The sequence below is a fragment of the Schistocerca piceifrons genome, chromosome X, assembly GCF_021461385.2.
Source record: "Schistocerca piceifrons isolate TAMUIC-IGC-003096 chromosome X, iqSchPice1.1, whole genome shotgun sequence".
Taxonomy (NCBI): domain Eukaryota; kingdom Metazoa; phylum Arthropoda; class Insecta; order Orthoptera; family Acrididae; genus Schistocerca; species Schistocerca piceifrons.
Window position 1 is genome coordinate 925516258 of NC_060149.1, and position 23781 is coordinate 925540038.

Sequence of the window (23781 nt, forward strand, 5' to 3'; positions counted from 1 at the left end):
GTGTGTGTGTGTGTGTGTGTGTGTGTGTGTGTGTGTTTTGTTCTTAGCATAAGTTAGTTTTAGTTTAAGTAGTGTGTAAGTCTAGGGACCGATGACCTCAGCCGTTTGGTCCCTTATGAATTCATACACACATTAGGCTGCCCTCACATTACATAAAGCAAACGCAGTGACAGTTCCCTGAACACCCATCTCTAGTGTCATGTTTCTTTTCTTCCTCTCTCCTGGTCACACTTGTTTTAGAGTGATACGCATTTCCACTGCTCCTCACGGCATTTCGTTGCCAATTACGACGACTGTCATGACCGGTGGTAGGTCACAACGAACACGTCACACTAGTGATAGGCAGAATCTAACACTTCAAGTAATCGAGGACTGTTCTGAAAGGCCAAAACGAATCGAATACACATCTGAATACTGAAAACGGAGAAAGGATACACTCTCCGTCACGCTTCCAGCTGCACACACTGATATCTCGGATGTGTATTCAGGATGTTTATAAATTATACAAAAGTAACTTCTTAGTCTGAAAAGGGAAACTAGGGAACGTAACTTACAGAAATGTTTGATACAGTACTGAATGCAGTATATTTCATGTTTTATTCCACGCGCGAATGGGTTTTTCCAACAATCGTGGAGTCATATAACGGTGCAGAGCGTGCGCAGTGTTTATGATGTCACGAATCCAAATTGGGTATTACAGTTCAGAAGCAAATCAGGACTAAATTTCGCAAGCCAACACCTCAAAGACAAACTTTCATTAACTGGCACAATCGTTTCACCGGCTGGCCGTGTATCACAAAGGAAACCAGGCCAGTAGCCTCTGACGCAGTAATTGAACGAGTTCGGCAATCTTACATTCGTAGTCTGGGTAAATCAACGAGACGCAACTGAGTATGCCTAGCGTTACAGTGTGGAAGGTATTGCGGAAACGCCTATCGTTCAAACTCTACAAGCGCAAGCTTTAAGAGAAAGTGACATGGAAAATTGGGCTGAGTTTTGCGTAGAAATGTTTAACAGAATGCACAATAAAGATGATTTGCCTCATAAAATTGTGTTCAGTGACGAAGCCACCTTTCATACCTGCGGTAAAGTGAATCGGTATAATGTTCGGATATGGGCTGTGCAGGAACTACGTCACGTATTCGAACATTTACGGGGCTTGCCTGCGGTAAATGTTTCTTCTGCGCTTTAAACTCTAACAAGATTTATGGTCCATTCTTTTTTGCCAAGTCAACTGTAAGTGGCATATCGTACCTGATCATCATCTATTGCCTCAATTACAACAGGATATGGGCACAGAATTTATTTTACAGCAAGATGGCGCACCACCTCATTATGATCGTGAAGTTGTCGCGTTATCTCCATAGGAACGTGCCGATTTGGACTGGATATGGTGGAACAATATCTTGACCACTAAGATCACCTGACTTCTATGTATGGGATTACATTAAAGACACAGTATTTGTTCCGACGCTTCCGGGAAACGTCGACGAGCTGCGACAACGGATAACACAAGCATTTGTCACCATACACCGATACTTGCTTCATAGGATTTGACAGGAACTTGATTACAGCTGGGACATTTGTTGTGTTACAAAAGGTAGCCACAATACATATTTGAGAACAAAACTTTAAGATATACTGCAGTCAGACAGTTCTGTAAGTTATTTACCTTTTCCACAATTAAAGGTTGCTTTTGTATAACTAATTTACAAACACCATTCATTTCTACCTGATGATCTGAAGATTGACGATGATAGCCGAAACCGCTCACTTCGTTAGAAATAAATCTGATCGTGCCGGATAATAAATTATTTTCAATACAATCACTGTGTTCTCCAGCTCGCAGAAATGTCTTTTCTTTCCTAAACTCTTTCTGAATTAGTGTATTTTCTTTGCAATACGATCTCTCCCACGCGTTTCTAAGGAAATTATTTGTTAAAAAAGTATTCTTTCGCACACCATAGCCTCCCATCTTCGCCTGATAAAGAACTGGCTATTCTCGCCAAAGTCTACGGAGCTAGGTTAACGCAAATATACTGTAACAGTTCTGATACTAAATGTAGCAGTTCTGCTATTAAATGTAACTGGGTTTTCTCTTTTGATGCTAGGCAATTGTCAGGATGAGCATTACTGAAAAGGGCATTTGATTCTAAAGCATTATGTCAGGGTGAAAATACTAAATAAATTAATTTTTCTCTCTTAACAACATGTGGGCAGGGTGGGTTCTTCCTTGGCTCGGGTATGAGGTAGAATGAAACAGCATTTTTACATCAGATAACGTTTATTGAAAGTTTCGTACAACTGTATCTTACTGGATGTTCTGGTTCGGAGAACGGCAGCTGTGTCGTTTGTGTAGCCTTCTGCTGCGGCAGCGGCGGCGGCGGCTGATTGCGCGTGGCAGTGTGTATCTCGTGTCGCCGTCTCGCCCAGCTGACTGGAGACGCGCAGCGCGAGGTGGCCCATTTAATTATTGCGAGCGAAGTGATACCTTGGATGTGGCGTCCCAGTGTTTCTCTTCTCTAAGCAGCCGCGTGTGTTGTGCGTCGGCCAGCGGAGCGGCGCGGCGGGGGAAGGCCAGTGTCCCGGACTCTAACAACAGACTCCCGCTTGCCATTTTCGGCTGTCACATCTTCATCCCAGCTCACAGGTGACTGCTGATGTGAGGCCGTCTCCTTCCCGTCCTCACGAGTCACCCGCGTACGTAAAAATCAGACTTCAAATACCTTTTAACTTCTGTCTTTTGGCGCCGAGGCTGCTGTTTGCTATTCCATTACAGCGGCGGACTTGGTGCTTCTGTGCATGATGTAGTCTCTTCTTGCATGACGGTCTTCAGCACCGAAACTGACTGAAAACTACTGCTACTCTTCTCTTCTTCCTTCGTCTGTCGTCTCTCGTCTGTCGGGCCCACTGCGTCTCGCGTATTTATTCACTTCAGTTTACTGGAGGTGAACGACTTCACGGTCATTGCCTCTTCTGTCACGTTGAGAAGCTTCTCGAAGAATCTTCTTAACGACGGTCATTGGCTCTTGAAATGTAGGCGAGGGCCTTTGCTCACATGCGACAACTGAGAAACACGTGAGCCGGTCGGGCGATGCCCTGACGGCTGAATCGACAGCGCCCGCTTATGTGGAACTTGCTGACTTCACGGTCATTGTCTCTTCTGTTCTGCTGTTCTGCCCGCTGTTTGCCAGTATGTAACTCTCTAAACTAAACCAAGTTTTTCATTTATATTCTAATTTCTACTTCACTTTGATTTCACTAATTTATTTACTTAAGTACCACTCAACTGGCTTAGTAAAAAAAATAGAGAGACGTTAAGATGCTGGCGTTACGGCTTCAGGTGTTTTACACAGTCTCACCCCACTTGAATACAACGAACAGAACGTTCACACAACCATTCGAAACTGTCAGAAATGTCCTTATTTGGGATGTTATTCAAACCTGGCGCCACGTTGCTTTGAATGTCAATTATGTCGTCAAAGCGTCGACTACTCTTGAGAATTTAGACACCTTTTCGTTCTGTGGTACGTTCGTACTGACACACGTCGTCTCTTCACCCGCGATTATTTTTTCCAGAAAAGAACTGCCCGCGTTTTGCATTTCAATCGAGTCGCGGCAGTCGTCCACGCGTCTTTTGTTCGGGCGTCAATGCGTGTGGGACAAACTTCACATATTCTTCTCTTCTTCAAAAGATTCTGGAAACTGCCTGGAATCGTCGATTTAGAGATGTTGCTCGAGTGCAATTTGTGACACAAAAACGCTGACAAGCTACGACCGAACGTCCACTACTTAACACTGCCTGCTCAAAACAAATTGGTGGAACGCACGTCTGTTGTCAGTTCAAGCTGCCACCATTGTTACTGCGCTGACGTCGGTTATGCGCCACGAATAAATTCTGTCTCCTAACTTTTTGAACGGGCAGGGTATATAACATGGAACTTTTCCGAGACCAATGAACAAATGTTCTCATTCTGTTCTCGAGTGCTGTCAACACGAGTCTACCCGCAATGCGAAGCGAGAGATTTGTGTTGCATGTAGCATTCTAAAACTCGCTGTCCGATCTCGAGTACACCTAAAACACGTCGAAGTCGACATCTTAGTCGAGAACATCGCTCGCAGCGTCTAGCACAGACGACCAAGTCAAATCATCGCAACTATGTGCACAAAATGAGCTCGTCTTTTAGTTTGCAAACTTGTCAAAATACCTTTTACGATCTTCGCCGTTCGTTCAGCTTTACACCGCTCTGTTCATTTCACGGTTCAGGATGAGTGAGCAAGATTATCAGTAGAGTTGCAAGTCAACAGTGCCGCAGTTGTTGCAAGATTATGTTCATTGTGTTGCGTTTATTGACAAAATTACGGAAAACATTGCAACACCAACGGGGAGTTGTGCGACATAAGCGAAAGTCGGTCGGCGTGTTTCTGCATCTGAAAGATAACGACCATTCAAATTTCCAGGAAGTCGCGTACGAGTGGCGCTAGTAGCACCTCTATGAGAATGCAAATCAGATTAGCTTTAACGGTCGTGAGTGTTAGTTACCTTTGAGACTGAGACATCGAAGCAAATCAGAGGTGGGCTGCTAGGTTCGTTACCGGTAGGTTTGAACCAACACGTTAAGTGTTACGGGGATGCTTCGGGAATCCCTGCAAGAAAGGCGATGTTCCTTTCGAGAAACCCTATTCAGAAAATTTAGAGAACAGGCATTTGAAGCTGGCTGCCGAACGATTCTGCTGCCGCCAACATACATTGCGCGTAGAGACCACGAAGATACGATACGAGAAATAAGGGCTCATAGGGAGCCATATATACAACAGTTTTTCCCTCGCTCTATTTGCGAGTGGAACAGGAAAGGAAACGACTGGTAGTGGTACAGGGTACCCTCCTTTACGTACCGTACCGGTACGATGGCTTGCGGAGTATCTACGTAGATGTTAGCAAAGAATGCCCTTAAGGCGACAAAGACGCCATTATCGACACCTCACTGGGATTGAACGAGGTCGTATAAAAATGTTCCTTCCTCGATCTGCAGAAAGACTCGGCAGGAATGTAGCCACTACACAACATTGCTGGCAGTGGTGGTCCCGAGAATGTACGGTCGCAAGAAGACCGGGCTCCGGACGGCCACGTGGCACGACTGAGAGGGAAGACCGTCGTGTTCGGCTTACGGCAGCAGAAAAAGCAGTTGCATACAACAAACAAGTAGGTTACTGTAAGGACATCTCAGAACCCCACGCCCTGTAGCGTGCGTTTCACGGACCCCAAACCACCGCCATCTGCGACTTCAGTGGTGCTAAGCGAGAGCTCATCGGAGGGCAGTGTTGTGTTTCCCGATGAAAGCTGGTTCTGCCACGGTGCCAGTAAAGGCCGCGTGTTGCTTAGCTTGATGTCAGTTGAGGACTTGTAGCCTTCCTGTCTGCGTACTATGACAGTGGGCCTACAACTGGAGCTTCTGCCTGGGGTGCGATTTCGTACGACAGCAGAACAACTCTCGTGGTTAGCCCACACACCCTGACTGCAAATTTGTACGTCAATCTGATCATTCGACCAGTTGTGCTGACACTCGTGAACATCATTCCGGGCAATGTTTTCCAACAGGATAAGGCTCGCCCACATACCGCTGTCGAAACCCAAGATGCTCTGCAGGGTGTCGACACGTTGCCTCGGTCTGTTTGATCAGCAGATTTGTCTCCAATCGAGCACATGGGGCATCACCGGACGACATCTCCAGCGTCATCCACAACCAGCATTAACCGCCCCTGTATCGAACGACCAACTGCGACAGGCTTTGAACTCCGTCCCACAAACTGATATCCGGCACCTATACAACACAGTGCATGCTCGCACCGACATCGTGGAGGTTACATCGGTTATTAACGTACCAGCATTTCACACTTGCAATGGCTTATCTCGTGCTTACAATAAACTGTGATCTTGCAATGTTGATCGGTTAAATACGTTACCTAGAGAAACGTATTCCCGAAATTTCATTACTCTACTTCAGTTATTTTTTGGTGTCGCTATTTTTTTCTTCGTCGGTGTATTAAAGGAGTGCTCCCATCAGTTACTTATGTCTTCGCCGCTCTTACACAGATCATTTCTTTACTTTGAGATGTTAGACAGGACGAGGTGGCATCGGAATGCAGCTGATAGGCGCGCCGCGAGGAACAAAGAAGGTCTGTGAGCGGCATATAGGAGTAGCAGGGACGAAGGCAGCGGAGGTGGCCACGTACATTTCACACCTCATTCAGCCGGCTGCCGGTTCTTACAGCGCGCGCATGCCGGCCCGGCAGAAACAAACAGCGCGGGGAATTTACAGGCCGCAGCTAACCGAAACGGTGGCTTTTTATTTGTGCAGGGGACCGGTCTTTGTACTGTGCGAAAAGAAACGAAGCGCGCGCGGGGGCGAGCACAGCGCCCACAAAGGCTTCTTCTTCCTTGTTTTCTCGCTGCAGTTATTTCGTCCGTTTTTGTTCCGCCACGTGAACGACTGCAGGCAGTCGGAGACACTTTTCTGCGGCCTAACTAGTGTATCGCGGCAAAAATTGTGCACTGTGCAGCGGCAGATCCATTAAAGTGCTCTAGTGCACTTCCGTGTTCTTTTTGCGCTACCGGTTCGGAGAGCACAATGAAAAAAGGACCCTCCTCTGTGACGATCGAGCATCGCGACAGCAGTGTCATTATTTTAACGATCTCCATAACACATTACAGCAAGTCGAAGCTTTGAAGAGACTAAGCTAGAACGTTATTTGGGGATGTGGGCTCAGCGCTAACCCGGAACTATACAGTTATGTGACCCAAGTCGTGGAATACCTCCTAATATCGTGTCCGATCATCTCCTGTTCGCAACTCGACGTTAAATATTGAGCCACGCTGCCTCTATACGCAATATGGGTGCCCATATCATTCGCTCCAATTGTCTAAAATGTTCTTCAAACGAGTCGCGAATCGTGACCGTGTGACACGGCACATTGTCATCCACAAAAATTCCATCGTTGTTTGGAAACACCAAGTCCATTATTGGCTGCAAATGGTCTCCGAGTAGTCTAATATAACCATTTCCAGTCAATTATTGGTTCAGTTGGACCAGCTGACCCAGTTCTCTCCATATAAAGGCAGTCCACACCGTTACGGAGCGACCAGCAGCTTGCACAGCGCCTTGTTGACGCCTCGGGCCCCACGGCTTCGTGAGACCTGCGCCGCACTCGAACCCTACCGTCAACTCTTCCCAACTCAAAGCGGGACCCGGCCACGGTTTGCCACTCGTCTAGGGTCCAACGAGCCCAGGAGAGGTGCAGCACGCGATGCCGCGCTGTTAGCAAAGGCACTCGTATCGGTCATCTGCTACCGTGGCCCACTAACGACACATTTCGGCGCACTGTCCCAACGGGTAGGTTCGTCGTGCGCCTCACACTAATTTCTACGATTAGTTCACGCATTGTTGCTCGTCTGTTAGCACTGACTTCTCTACGCTAACGCCGCTGTTCTCGGTCGTTAAAGTGAAGGCCGTCGGCAGTTGCGTTGTCAGTGGTGAAAGGCAATGGTTTTCTCGGCACACTCTTGACACTGGATCTCGGAATATTGAATTCCCTAACGATTGCCGCAATGGAATGTCCCAGGCGTCTAGCTCCAGTCTGTTAATTGCCGTCGTGCGACTATAATCATCTGAGTACAAATGACGGCTCCGCCAACGCACTGCACGCCATCTCAGTATGTGCAATATCATTAGCCCATCACTCTTGTCACCTCAGTCTACATTTTCATATTATCAAACCATTGTCAGAAGTGAAAGGCACGATAATAGACAGAAAGTAATCCCATTCCTGGGTGTGGACAGGGCCCCGAAACCTAGGATTTCTGCCGGCCGCGGTGGTCTCGCGGTTCTAGGCGCTCAGTCCGGAACCGCGCGACTGCTACGGTCGCAGGTTCGAATCCTGCCTCGGGCATGGATGTGTGTGATGTCCTTAGGTTAGTTAGGTTTAAGTAGTTCTAAGTTCTGGGGGACTGATGACCACAGATGTTAAGTCCCATAGTGCTCAGAGACAGCCTAGGATTTCTAGTCTGGCACTTACCTACTGAGACACCGAATCACAGATTTCCAGCTGCTATGCTTTATATCAGTAAATTTAAACACTAAAGTGCAATAACAACCACCCCTTTGTATGACAGCGAACACTTAATCTGGAAAAATCAGCATTCGGTTTGAAATACAGCCGCTGCTGTCAGCTAAAAACCAGCACGTCCCCCCGTACCATAAATCACCTTCTGAAACGAATCTACCGTAAGTCGTGGCTCAGGGGAAGTGTTACAAAGGATCGACAGGTTCATTGTACCTACTCATCACATCAGAGAATATTGTGAGTCCGTTATGACTGGAAGCATACGATCTTCAGGGAGAGATTGCATCCCGTGGGTATCGTCGCGTTACTGAAGAAAAGAACAGAAAGAAGATAAAGTAATGCCTTATCGACTTTCATTAACAGAAGAAGAAGAAGAAGAAGACTGAAGGAAATTAACTTTTGCTGTACGGATTAGTAGTTGTCCTTGTGCATGTTCAAGTGGTAGAACCAGAAGAAAAGCTGCTATGTCATTTTAATAAAGTAGCAGCAGAATCACATGAGACTGTTGCCACTACATGATTAAACCACAGTTCCCTTTTCTGTGCTCCTTGGAGAGAGGGCAGACGAGTCTGATATTTACCTGCCCATCAAGTAATGATGTTAAGCTTGGTGGGTCACTTTATGACTTATGAGAGTGGTGGGGAGTTTGACAGAAGTAAATTTCATTCGCCTATTACCTTTCTGTTCTTTGCTCTTCCAGAAAAAGAAAACCCAATGACGAATCATCTTACCAAAGTGTTCACGATAGCTATACCATTATGCGACTTTCATACACCATATCGACAATCCTTAGTACTCCTTCCTCAGTTTCGGTATTGAAGGCTGTGACTAAATGATCCTTTGCAACTGGCACCACAGTTTTCTGTCCCATCCTCGCCCAACTGAGTTGTTGATACGGCTTTAGCCATCTAGATGTTGACAGTACAATAGACTACAATCCATTTTTTTTCGTCGTACACACAGGTCAGACAGTGGCAATGGAAAATAACGTATACAGGAACTTATGTGAGCAGTGATGGGAAACCTGGATTGTCGCTAAGATCAGCCACTGATAATTTAGACATCGACTCTATCTTCTATAATGAAGGCGGAAATATATTAACACCCCATATTACTTGATTTACCTATTTATGTGGTTGTTAAAGGTGAAAAGGTTATGCATTCGAGATATAAATATATATATATATATATATATATATATATATATATATATATATATATATTGTGTGTGTGTGTGTGTGTGTGTGTGTGTGTGTGAGAGAGAGAGAGAGAGAGAGAGAGAGAGAGAGAGAGAGAGAAGGCGGTAAAAAGACATGTCTGTATCTGTGTGGAGATAAAAGACAAGAACATGATATTCAAATGGCTGTGGCTCTGAGCACTATGGGACTCAACATCTGAGGTCATCAGTCCCCTAGAACTTAGAACTACTTAAACCTAACTAACCTAAGGACATCACACACATCCATGCCCGAGGCAGGATTCGAACCTGCGACCGTAGCAGTCACGCGGGTCCAGACTGAAGTGCCTAGATCCGCACGGCCACCGCGGCCGGCTCGTGATAGTCAGTCATGGAAATTTGGCGTCATGCATAGGAAGAGGAAGTTCCAGTTCCTCCAACGTCCACTATCGCGTGTAAAATAGGTATGTCGATAAATAGCGAGACATGGGCTTGAGTACTGAAAATATGATTTATTAACTGCAAGTAAGCTTCAAACGAGTACTACTTAAGAGATTAACACATTTACAGTGAAATTGGAATGCTTACGCGAATGAACGTTACAAAAACTATTTCGTGGAACTCAAATTCGCCTAAGTATGTGATGAAAGCGCACTCGTATTTGAAAGGTAAGGAGGGACAGTTGCAACTTTGATGTCCCGCCGATGACGAGGTCATTAGAGACGGAGCACAAATTCGGATTGGGGAAGGAAATCTGCTGTTTCCCGTTCATAGGAGCCATTCCAATACTTGTCTTTCGTGATTTTGGGGAAACAATCGAGAACCTAAATACGGTTGGCCGCACGGGGATTCGAACAACCGTGCTCCCGAATGAGAGTCCAGTGTTAACCACCGCGCCAGTTCGCTCGGTCCGTATCTGATGACTTACTGGACGGCGATAAATGTCCGACTGAAGAATGAAATGTCATTTCATTTAGGTCACGATATTAGTGTCTTTGATAGCGAGACAGCGATACTGTAGTTACATCTTCTGCGTTGTATTTATTTATTTATTTTTTATTTATCACAGTCGATCCGGCAGAAAACTACGTTCTTTCGGACGCAGCTTTATTTGAAAAACAGACTGTGGGAAAATCGGACATGACAAGATAAACCGTCCTGTAATTGACGTTACCGTATGCCTCGTAAATTCGTAGATATGTAAAGGTGGCTCGCGTTGCAGGTGGATTGCACGGCGAGTTTTACGAGCGCGGCGCCCGACTATTGGCAAGCTCTCGTTCCACGCCCCTCTCTAATCGACGTTCCTTTGTTTGAAAGCCGGAATGCCCGCTGCGTGTACGCTCGAAACTGATACGGCAAACGGCCGGGTAACTGAAGAACCCGGATGCGGGGCTGTGCCGGCACGCCGGCCTCAACACTTCGTCCCCCTACCTCGCTCCATTACCGAGCCACACACTACACACAGCTGCAAATTTCCAACCGGACTATGTCGAAAACGGAAACGCACGCTACATCTTCATAGGCAACTTGCACAAGCACTGCAAAAGTGCCTATCGTCTCTGAGAACGTGTTACCCGGAAAGACATTTAATTGGCACGTTTAAAACATAAATATCTAAGTTTATTTTTATTTTTGTACGTTAATTTGTTGTTCGGTTACTGCTACTACAATGGCAGGTTATCAAGATTTAAGTGAGTTTGAACGTGGTGTTATAGTCTGCGCACGAGCGATGGGACACAGCATCTCAGAGGTGGCAATTTTCCCGTACGACCATTTCACGAGTGTACCGTGAATATCAGGAATCCGGTGATACATTAAATCTCTCAAATCGCTGCGCCCGGAAAAAGATCCCGCACGGCAACGGCAACTAAAACGAATCGTTCAACGTGACATAAGTGCGATCCTTCCGCAAATTGCAGCGGATTTCAGTGCTGGGCCATCAATAAGTGTCAGCGTGCGAATCATTGAACGAAACATCATCGATATGGGCTTTGGGAGCCGAAAGACCACTCGTGTACTCTTGATGACTGCACGACACAAAGCTTTACGCCTGGCCTGGGCCCGTCAAAACCGACATTGGACCGTTGATGACTGGAAACATGTTGCCTGGTCGGACGAGTCTCGTTCCAAATTGCATCGAGCGGATGGACATATACGGGTATGGAGACTACCTCACGAATCCGTTGACCCTGCACGTCAGCAGGGGACTGTGGAGGCATGTGCATCCTTTCTGATCACCTGCTCCATTCATGTCCATTGTGCATTACGACGGACTTGTGCAATTCCAGCAGGACAGTGCGATACCGCACACGTCCAGAATTGCTACACAGTGGCTCCAGGAACACTCTTCTCTCTTTAAACAGTTCCGCTGGCCACCAAACTCCCCAGACGTGAACGTTATTGAGCATATATGGTATGCTTTGCGACGTGCTGTTCAGAAGAAATCTTCACCTCCTCGTACACTTACGGATTTATGGACAGCCCTGCACGATTCGTGTTGTCAATTCCCTGCAGCACCACTTCAGACATTAGTCGAGCTCATGCCAATCGTGTTGCGGCACTTGCGCGTGCTCGCGGGGGCCCTACACGATATTAGGCAGGTGTACCAGTTTCTTTGGCTCTTCAGTGTATACAGAAAATACAATGGGAGAAACACGAGTGATCTCACGGTTATGGATATCGTGATTGTATGGAAACGCATCTTAAATTATGTTGCAAACACTGTTTTGTGAAAAAATCGTCTACAATGGCGATATCTGTATTTTGTATCTTGCCTTTCCGTGTTAGTTCTTGTAATACACACTGTCCAGTCACTAATGTGGCCACTTGTCAGTAACCACTTTTAGCAGCGAGACTACCAATGAGGTTCTCGACGGTACGGACAGAGATGTAAAGCCAGTGCCGTGGACAGCTGCTTCCACACATTATCCGGACAGTTTGCTCTCCCTAAACTCATCCTACGCGCACCTAACTGCGAGCTGGCTGACACATTACACTGCCCTGCTACTAAATTCCGTGACGCATCGCAGTTACTTCGACGCAGGTCTCGGATAGCACCATTTTACCATGCACAGTATACTTAACCACTGCGGCACGAGAACAGTTTACAAACTTACCGTTTCGGAAATGCTTCGACCCTTGGCGCGAACGCCCTTTCGGACGTCGCATAAATCACTCCGAGACCGCATTGCGACAACTACTGAACTGTTTTCCATGCCCCCCGACACGTTTCATATATCCTTCTCTGCTTGTTCTGTCACCTAATGTACGCTGACGTTGACCACAGGCGCTGGTGACTGGACCGCGTATGCTCTTATGGTATACGACTGATCGCAAATCTTAGGATACGTTCATCATTCCTTACGGGTCAAGAATGCCTTTTCAGACAGCTCGAGTGGCGCCCGAGAAGTAGTTTACGGCCCTTTCAGATTATGTCATTGTGGGAAAACAACAAGCAAGTACGTGTAACAGGACATCCGCACTGGTCGTCATTGAATCCGAAAATGAGATAACGGAAATGATCACGGTTTAACTCGAGACATGCCTCGATGCTACACTACTATCACGCTTTCGGCTTTCGCCCTGAAAGAGTGCTCTGTCCTTGCAAGATGCTTCCTGAAAAGCGGCCAATTGAAAAATCGGAACAAGCCGCCAGTAGCGCGCTGTAAAACACGGGCCACACCACCTCATTCGACGCTCACGACTTTACTCCGGTAAGCTGAATGTCAGAGCTCACACGCTATCTCACAGATGGCTGCGTCCGCATCTACAACGCTTGCCAATTGACGCTAGAATTAACGACGGTCATCAACTTTCATAAACCGCTGTGGCAGAGCCAATAGCAGGGAATAGCAGCACACAATATGAGAGAAGAGAGAAGACGAGATCTCATAGTCACGAATTACGAATGACTGTGATACCTAACCTCTAGCGTCGGATTAAAGCAATGAGCCGGAGTTGAAACCGGATCTGTAAGCTGCATCATTACGCGCTCTGTCACTGTCTGTCCGATTCTTCCGTAACGAAGTATTGCTGAACTCGCTAAGATTTTATCTAATAAGGGGAATGACACTACGGCTGCAGCCGGCCGGTGTGGCCGAACGGTTCTAGGCGCTTCAGTCTGGAACCGCGCGACCGTTACGGTCGCAGGTTCGAATCCTACCTCGGGCATGGATGTGTGTGATGTCCTTAGGTTAGTTAGGTTTAAGTAGTTCTAAGTTCTAGGGGACTGATGACCTCAGATGTTAAGTTCCATAGTGCTCAGAAACATTTGAACCAACCCTATTTATCTCTTAAGTCCTTCAGACTCTAGCAAAACCAAATGGAACACAGACATCTGAACGATGAGGAAATTAGGTGCCACGTGGATACAAGAGTCATTGGCCAAAGTTTTCACGTTATTACAATGACTCTCGAGCTGCGATGAGAATGTGTTATACATAATGCAACCCTATTCCTTAATGTCAGGATATCAAATGACCCCTTAGTTCATTATAGTGTCCTAGCCCACTGTTATGTACAGGGAATTCCGAATGCGTTTGAATTGCAACGAGATGAAGGATTACCAGAGAGAACCAGCGCTAGAAGAAAGGACTGGCAGGTAACATGCAACGCAAACAAATGTATCACATCGCTCTCAAACAGATGAAAAGACGCAATGCTGTTTGATTATCAATTGTTGGAAACAATCATTGTCATAAGATATTTATAAATATGTGATCGAAGTGACGAACTGGACCGACTTAATAAAACGAGTTGCAGTAAAGGAAGATGCCAAAGAGGTTCATTGGAATAAGAAATGTGATTCACCGACGAAGGTTTTAACTTACAAACCTTCGTTCGACCGATTCTTGAGTACTGCTTATCAATCTGGGATCCTTGCTGAGTAGCATTAAGAGAAGAGATACGAGAGATCTAAAAAGAAACAGCGCCTATAGTCACAGAAATGTTCACCCAAGTCCACTGCAGACGCTACAGGTAGGGCGATACGCGCGTCAAGAAGTAATTTACTCTTAAAATTCCGTGAACTTACGTTCCAAATCAAGCAATGTATTACCTCCCCTCACACACATAGCGCGAAATAATCATGACGGTAAAATCTAAGTAATTCGAGCTCATACGGAGGCTTCCGACATTTTTGTTCTTCCCTCGAGGCATCAGTGAAAAGGGGAAAGGAGAGTGAAATACGTAGCGGGAGGACTACTGATGCACATGTACAACTGCTCCCTATTGTCGTCAGAAAACGGTTTAGTCGAGCTATAACAACACTACGCGTGAACTCTCCAAACCAGCGTCCTGTGTGTGGTTGAGGGTACACATTGTAAATTTCATTATAGCCCATTTCTCTTCCATTCGTGGTTATTGCGAGCGAATTAAGATTTTCGCTGCGCATCTTCGTATATCTGAATTTCTCTTAAATTTTACAGGTGTTGTAATTACGCTAAATGTATGAGGTATGAAGTGGTGAGCTGTTTTCCCACCTTGGAACGTATGCTCTCAAAATTTTAACAGCCAGTCTCCATCGGAATTTTAACACATAGCTTTTACGCAACATGCATTTCCTAGCGCTTTCTATCGAGCATTTCTGTGATGCCCTCATGGTAACCAGACGAACTGATGAAAAATTTTATTGTTCTTTTCTGAAACTTCTCTGTCCGTCGTGTAAACTCACCTTGGGAAAGAACCTTGACCTCTCACTAATTAGTAGGACGAAGGTTTTTTAAGAGGGCGTTCGTGGAAGAATTGCCCTTCCTTACATTCCTTGACGGTTGTGACTAATATCAGTGATTGATCAATAATGGTGCAATCAGTCAATATAGGGCTCGCCGCCTACTTATGTGCGTAGAACAGCATTTATGTTGCTGGTCAGCTGTCAATCTGTTCCGTTTATCACCGACTACTGTGTAAATTACAGTGTATCATTTGTTTCAAGAATAATGCGACTAAGCCAATTAGGCTGCATAAGGAATTCAGATACCTGCATAAGGAATTCAGATACATAAAGTATCTGAAAAAACCAGTCAAACTCCAGTGATAACAAATTCCAATATAACTACTTCAGCAATAAGGTGAGAACTAGGGTGGAATACACACCATTAAAAAAGGAAAGATAGTCTCAAAAAGAGAAATATAAGAACAGGAGAAAAGAGTGAAAATATACTCTATTTCCACTGTAGCTGAAAAACGGGCATCAGTCAGTGCTTAGAACAGTCGCCCTACCGCTCAGGAAAGCGGCTCGCAGAATTATTGAAGTCTTTGCACCGGACACTGATTTGCAAATGTTCCTGTATTGCGCGGCAATTTACTAACGATGCAACCTCCATTTGCACAACTGAGTGGGCATTCTTATCTACCCCTCTGCTGCGGATAGTGTGCTCTGTGTTCGGCGCATTTGGAAGTTATCTTCTCACTGTTTACTCTAGCGCCATGTAGGGCAACGTCCGACAGACTTGTCTAAGAAATCCTGTCACTCCAGTCGAGAGGACATACAGTAGATGCGCGAGGTTCAAAAGAATCCTGCCTTTTCCCAGGAGTTATACCACTCTATTCTCATCCAACGGCAAATCTCGTGCTCATATATTCAGTACCGTGCGCAACTACTGGCGTATCACAGGGGTTTTTGCAGGCAGAGAACATAACGATTACAATTAGTATTCGTGTCTTCTGCGAAGGAAAACTGTAAGAACAGGAGTGAACGATGCCCAATGAAGAAAATGCCAAGTGGAAAAAGTAAAGGACGGATTGGGTAAACGGTGACTCACCTTGCTCACACTCGTCGATGTCTTCACTGCAGTCGACGCCCTTGTAGCCGCTGGCGCAGGAACACGTGTAGGAGCCGTTGATGGGGCTCGTGTCGCAGATGGCGTCTGCGTGGCACGGGTTCGACGTGCACGCGTCGTCCAGGTGGCACAGCAGCCCTGCACAAAACACACGCCTCGCTCTTTATTCTACCATGTATAAAGTAAACTTAACTAAAAACGTTGCACCGTTCCTTCCCATTATATTTGAGACAAGTCTGATTACTTCAAAATGGTTCAAATGGCTCTCAGCACTATGGGACTTAACATCTGAGGTCATCAGTCCCCTAGGCTTACAACTACTTAAACCTAACTAACCTAAGGACATCACACACATCCATGCCCGAGGCAGGATTCGAACCTGCGATCGTAACAGTCGTGCGATTCCGGACTGAAGCGCCTAGAACTGCTCGGCCACACCGACCGGCTTTGATTACTCGCCTTCCCCTAATATGCCAATCGATAATACCTGAGGGGCTATTTACATATGCTACGTACAAGAACATGACTGTGAAAAACATGTATCGAGAGGTTCGGATATACACATATGTTCACGCTTAATCACAACTTCATACTTAGACATTATAATTGTAATGTTACGCTTCCTTTTGGCCTCCTAAGGCTCTTATATGGCTCCTTGCTGTCTGTACCTGTAAATTTTTAGTCTTTATTTTCGTACTATCGAACAATTTGGCCTTTGCCCCATCTTGAAGGAGGATTCGTTGGCTGTTTGCCCATAAGAAGGTATACGATGACATAATATTGCCATACTGGTCTGATGTACGTGTTGTATTTGAAGCACGCCACAGCCCACCATTTGTAAGTGCAGATGTCATGCGTATAATTAAAATATCCCATCTAACACCACTGGCAGGGTACTTTGTCCCGAGGTTAAAATCTTACAGACGATCAGACTCGAACAGGCTGAGAATTAAGAAATTCGTGGTAATCATCTGCGTGAGTTTCGATTATATCGTTCGCATCGAGTGATATCATGTTTAAGCGTAAGTCGACGAAACTGTTCGTAACAGAGAAGTTTACGAAAAATTGCAACTTCTAATGTTATGCCTTCACTTGCGTGCATGTGTAACATCTGTAGTTCGCGTCTTTGAGGCATTTGGAGAATGCAAGCTAGCCAATTACATTATTAAATCGGCGCTGCAGCGTACAGGCGTAGAACTACCCCGAATGTAAACATCTACTTTCTTTTCGTAAATGACTGGGATACACTCCAAAATTTCTAAACAATCTCGTGTAAAATTCAGTTTAGTTTAACAAATTTTAGATCCGCAGATCATAGCAAGCAAATTTCTTATTATTTGTCAAGGACTGAGTTACTTTTCAGAGCACACACTGAGAACGCCAGAATTCTGGGAATACTGCTACGTCGGTTGGTGGATCGGTTGATTTGAGGTAGGGAACCAAACAGCGAGGTCATCGGTTCCATCTGATTTGGAAGGAATTGGTCGTGCCCTTTCAGAGGAACCATACCGGCATTTGCCTGAAGCGGTTTAGGGAAATCACGGAACACCTAAATCAGGATGGCCGGACACGGGTTTGAACCGTCGTCCTCCCGAATGCGAGTCCAGTGTGCTAACCGCTACGTCCAGCAAACAGGGATGCGGGAGGAGCTGCTGGCAGTGTGGCGTCGTGCTCGACGCAGGGGCCAATTACCACATTACAGCGACTTAGCAAACAAGGATGGCGGCTGCGGCTGCGGCTGCGGCTGCGGCTGCGCCCCCACGATGATGATTTCCTCTGCCAGGCACCACTTGCCATGCGACTCGCCTGGCCTGATTCAGAGTGACCCCCTTGACTCCAATTGACACATCGTTAGAAGCAATACTTTTATTAGCCGTTACAGGTTTATTGGCCAAGACAAGCACAAAGAGATTGCTAATTACCGCGCCAATTGCAGAATGGTCAGCACCGTAAGGACCTCGTCCGCTCTCGCTCCCTCACACACACACACACACACACACACACACACACACACACACAGACAGACAGACAGGCAGACAGACTCGAGAGCGACTACCGTGCCAACATCATCATCTCCTTTCCCATTACTACCGCAGAAAAAAGAAAATAATCTCACGTTATATTCCTATGGGTGCAGTCTAAATGCGTGTAGCTTTACAAATCATTCAATAATACGCTTTCGCCGGCCGCGGTGGTCTAGCGGTTCTAGGCGCTCAGTCCGGAACCGCGGGACTGCTACGGTCGCAGGTTCGAATCCTGCCTCGGGCATGGATGTGTGTGATGTCCTTAGGTTAGTTGGGTTTAAGTAGTTCTAAGTTCTAGGGGACTGGTGACCACAGATGTTAAGTCCCATAGTGCTCAGAACCATTTGAATACGCTTTCCGTGTCATTTGGATTGTCCGCACAATCGGAAAAAGAAACAATGAGCAACCAAAAACATATCCAGCAGATCTGCGCTGTGTCGCTACGAGTTACAGAACTGTGATATGCTGCAGGTTCAGCCTACTCTGACAGGACGATAAAATCTTGGGAACTTTGACGCCAGACTCCGTGAGTGCGACCTGAACAACACACACGTGCGACCAGGACAATCCTCAAGAGGGTGTGTACTTCAAAAAGTCTACAATGTAGTGATATAGAGATCTTCAGAGATATTTCCGAATCCTTACAAATTAAAACAATCGTTAGGCAAACGATTGTGTTTCACTGTTTCTTTTTAATGTTACGATTAAAAACAGCGAGCAGAAACCACAATAAAGAGTGTTCGATGTGTCAAAAAATGATTCAGCCTTGTTTCTGCAGATGATTCTTCGATACTCGTGAACACTACTTAAAGACCAAATAAAGGAATTAAATACTCTAAGGCAGTGGCTATGAAGATTATTGTAAAGGTATTATCTGAAAAAATTAAAGTTATGACGACCATCTCCGCCAGAATACGTTTAGGAAGAAAGGATACAACTGGGAGTTTCAAATATCTTTGAGACGGTCCAGCATAGGTTCTCCGAAAAGAAAACAAAGGAAGTGAGAAATGGATTTAACAGAGAGCGTGTATAATGCGAACTAGCTGAAGGGTCAAAACGAAACTAAGGAACTGTCACAGGAAGTAACGTGGGGAGCACAGCATCCTGTCTCGGCCTAACAAAGAATGCTGCATTAAGAATGTTTGAAGTGTACAGCAAGGTTTTGTGCTTTATTTATGTTCACCATAAATTGAGACATACAAGCACGGAATTGCATACGAAAATCTAAAGTATTGTCATATCGATGAAGAATTTGTTTCATACTTCTACCTTCGAGAGAATATCTGAAAGTCTTTGTTATCAGGTGGGCCACGAAAGACTCTTACTAAAATGAAGAATATGAGAACGGTACACGTCTAAATACCTAATTTCAGTCAGACAATATCAGACAAAGATTGGTGATAGAACGTGCGCAGAGCTTTAAACTGTTAGTATAAATCAATACTAGCTAAGCTCTAAAGCGACCGCCAAATATACAGGTTGGGCAAGCGAAATGTGTGACTCGAGATGAGCGCACAATTGTGCTGCTAAGAGAGGTAGCCAATCTGATTCTCAGTACAACTTGACAATGGAAGAGTCTGTATTATTCTCCTCTGCGAAGAAAGAAAATAAGTGTGTAAAAAGAAAAACTTCGTGGAATTACTGAAGACTACGAAGAAAATAATCTCGGTATCTATAGTAATGATAAAACTGTAAAACCGTCGTGTTTGTCTGTGTGAAGGCGCTAATCTCAAAAACTACTACACGAATTTTCACGGTGTTTACACAGACAACTTGCGCGTAGCTTGGGACAAAGGGTAAGCTTTATTTCATCAAAATCGGATCACGGAAAACAAAAGATATTGTGATTTAAAATTTTATCCATAATTATATCACAGCGAAAGTAACTCTGTCATGTTTTCACAACTGAACCGCTGAACCGATTTCGACGTTTGATATGGAGATAGCTTGAAATCTGAGAAGGAACACAGGCTACTACGGAAAGTAAAAATCGATCAGTAAGAGGGTGAAGTAAGGAGCGGACAATAACTGTGTTAAGGAATTTAATGTGCACGCCGTATGATGTATAGCTAGTTTAATAGCACGACACACAGATTTGCGCTTGTGTCCTTTCTGCGCACGGTTTGGGGTAGTCGGAGGAGGGCAGCGTATCAAAGGCTATGCTAGCCGACACGTGAGGGCAGCTGACGTTACTTACAAGGAGAGGACGCCTAATCGCCAAGTTCACGGTACACGTAGGACGTGCCTAGACATCAAAGAACTTCAGATGGCCAAGCGTTTAGGAAATAAAAAGAGTTTTGATTCGAATCTATCGCCATGTGTACCTTATCAATTGTCTCTGTGACAATGTGTTTAGGAAGCAGTGTTTGGCTCAGCAGCGAAAGAACGGTTTCGTATTGAAAATGTTGCGGCAAGTACTTTTGTACTCCTCCTCCTAAGTCCGGTAAATCGACAACAGACTTGTACAAAAAATATTTCACTGATGCGATGAAGCCCTAAGTGCAACAGAATAAATGTCTTCTGCTGACTGATGCGTGGGGAGGACAAAAAAATCCACAAATACGACCAACTATTTCAAGAGCAAGACGGAATGCCAACGTGCAGTAGCAAAAGTAATTCCCCCCCAAATTTACGCCACTACAGCAACCCTGCGATGTATATTTTTTATCGTGAGATAAAAATCTAATAAATGTCAAAACTGCACTTATCTCATCGAGAAAGAAGACGAAATCACTTCCCGAGGAGCTTGCACAAAACTACATTCCATTATACATCACCAGCTACTCTCGCGGCCGGCCGAGAGGTTCTAGGCACTTCAGTCTGGAACCGCGAAATCGCTACGGTCGCAGGTTCGAATCCTGCCTCGGACATGGGTGTGTGTGATGTCCTTAGGTTAGTTAGGTTTAAGTAGTTCTAAGCTCTAGGGGAGTGATGACCTCAGATGTTAAGTCCCATAGTGCTCAGAGCCATTTGAACCATTTTACATACACGAAGTTGCCGTGTACGCGTTAACTACGAGTACAAACCCTTTTTAAATGTTTGCAGTCCCGCATTTCAGCCTATGCCTATACTTTTTGTGCTTATATAAATTAATAAAATAACCTGTATGATGTCAGTAGTTTACGCATTGCCAAGGAACACAAAAATATTTGCCAATTGGCGGAGTCTACTCTGCGACCGTCTCAATGCGAATGCGATCTCTTACCGCTGAGCCAAACACCGGTTGCCAGAGAAATTCTCACAGGGACAATTGATAAGGTGCACATGGTGATAGATCCGTATCAAAATTTCTTTTATTTCCTAAACGTTTGGCGATCTGGAGCTTCCACTTAGGGCACTTTGTCTCAGCACGCCCTACACGTACCATCAATTCGGCGGTGACGAGTAGGCGTCCTCTCCGTGCTAGTCACCATCACTATGGATATGAGAGCGCAGCCACAGGTAACACCTAGCGGAAACTAAAAGTAATACTAAAATGGACGACTTCCGTCTTATTAGTTCACGCATTATTCTGTTGCATCCACAAGGCTTTTATCTGATCAGCACAACTTTGGTCCGGACGCCATCGTGTGTCTAGGCCCCACACCACGCTTGGTCGCATACTGAAGCTGTTACTTTGCAGTCCATAGTGAGCCAAATCGAACAGACCATAAAGAATGATACGGGATTAACTGACGGATGATGCAGAAGTAAATGGCTATATCACGCGAGAACACACTAATGAGCACTCGCTTGTCCGTCGCTGGAGCGTGGACATAGGATAAAGAAGAACACTGGCGTCCAAATCATTACTTCTTCTTCTTTGTCCTCCTCCTCGCCCTGTTTCCCCATGTTCATTACAAACTGATCTGCAACGGCTGAATGTTGTTCTGGGTTTTCCGAAAAGCTGTAAATTAGCGATTTATATCAACTGTGTTCGGCCTCGTTGCAGTGCGCTTGTGATATGTCGAAGAAAGGTGAACGTTCGAAAGGACGTGGTTAGCTGGAGCTAATAACGGCGTGACTCGCACACAAGATAATAAGCAAAGCGGCGTAACGGCTCCGCCGATACGGACACGAGACAAGGGCCGCGCAGTCCGGGGTTTGTAATGGGGCCAGCCAGAACCGTGTAGCCGGGACGTGCAACGACTCGCTCCTCACCTTTGGCCAGGAACCGCCACAGCATTCGCGTGGCTACATCAAAGCAGCTGTATCCTCGCGCCATCCTCGTCTGCCCCCTCAACGCTATTTACTATCTACTCCGCACGGGTTTGTGTGTGGCAGTGCCCGCAACCCTGGTTGTGGTGACACACTGACGTGTAGCGAACCCCGACATCTACGTTCGTCTTTGGCAACTTCATATTTAACACACATTGTATCTTATGAAGCATGCTGTGTAATTGGGCCAGCCAAATTTAACCTCTGTACGATTTGTCCTAGTCAACATTCCCTCCATGTTTACCGCACTTTTCTTTATAAATAATCAAAATCGTGAGTCTAATTCAGGAATGCTGCACTGCATAAAACACAAATCACCGAAGAGTATTTTGATGCGTGTTGATCGCGTGGTTTGGGGCGCCGTGTCACGCATTGCGCCCCCCCCCCCCCCCCCGCGCCGGAGGTTCGAGTTCTCCCTTGGGCGTGTATGTGTGTGTGTGTGTATGTGTGTGTGTGTGTGTGTGTGTGTGTGTGTGTGTTCTTAGCATAAGTTAGTTTAAGTAGTGTGTAAGCCGAGGGACCGATGACTTCAGCAGTATGGTCCCATAGGAACTTACCACCACCATTGACGCAACATCTATCGTAATGTTAACTTGTTTAGCACGCCTTCTTTCTTCCCAATACCTCTTCAGTCGTCGCTTCTCCTTGTTCTCTCGGTGTCCGTGATCTCGATTTTGATTTTGGTATGAGCCCACATACGATCCTCCACCAATCCATCACTGTTAGATTTCCTACCCCTTGTTCCAATTGCTTTCCAATTCTCCCTCACTTGTTTCATCCAGTTTTTTAGCGTCAGGCATGTTGTGTTCCATTTTTTCGAGGTCATCGTGTTTACGCCCATTCTCGTCATGAGCCAGCAAATCTGTCTGCTCTTCTATATCATTGCTCCGTGTATCCAAAGTTCAGCTTTTTTTAATCCAACTGACTCTCGAACCGTTTGTTCCTCCTCCTCCAGTCGGATGTAAACTCTCTTGCCCAGGGTATTCGTCTCCGTTGCATGTAATGGCATGTATCTCACTGTCGACGTATAATGTTCCTCGATAGGTTACACTTTCAATGAGTTGTCTTTGCAACACATCAGTAGTTTTTTCAGTAGCTCCGACTTGTCAATTATGCTATTATTCGTCTGTAGGTTCCTTGTTCTATTCTCCTCCAGATACCGGAAGCTGTGCACATGCTCCACACAGTTTGACCTCCAATTTTTCAGTCGGGTACTGCATTTAATACTATACCTATCTTGAGGCCGTATTTACCCAAATTTCAGCAAGATGTTTTTTCATCTTCTTCATTCTCATGTGACTTTCGCTGGCAACATCTTTATTGACTGAGGCACCCCTCACAGCTTGACTTATAACTTGCAACCATCTCCTTCATACTTTACAAACTACGTGGAAAATCTCTAGCACTCTCGCGAGAAAGGATACGGTGCGGAATGGCATCAGTTTTCTTTTGAATCCGTTCATCGGATGTGAACGTCAATTTC

The 23781-nt window shown here is 45.6% G+C and overlaps 1 protein-coding gene across 1 annotated transcript in view; it reads right to left on the reverse strand.

Annotated features, from left to right (window-relative positions):
* LOC124722784 (neurogenic locus Notch protein) overlaps positions 1–23781 on the reverse strand; it is a 155642-nt gene that overhangs the window by 43288 nt on the left and 88573 nt on the right. The window contains exon 6 of the mRNA XM_047247918.1: positions 16060–16215. Within this exon, the coding sequence (XP_047103874.1) occupies positions 16060–16215 (156 nt within the window). The remainder of the gene's footprint in view (positions 1–16059; positions 16216–23781) is intronic.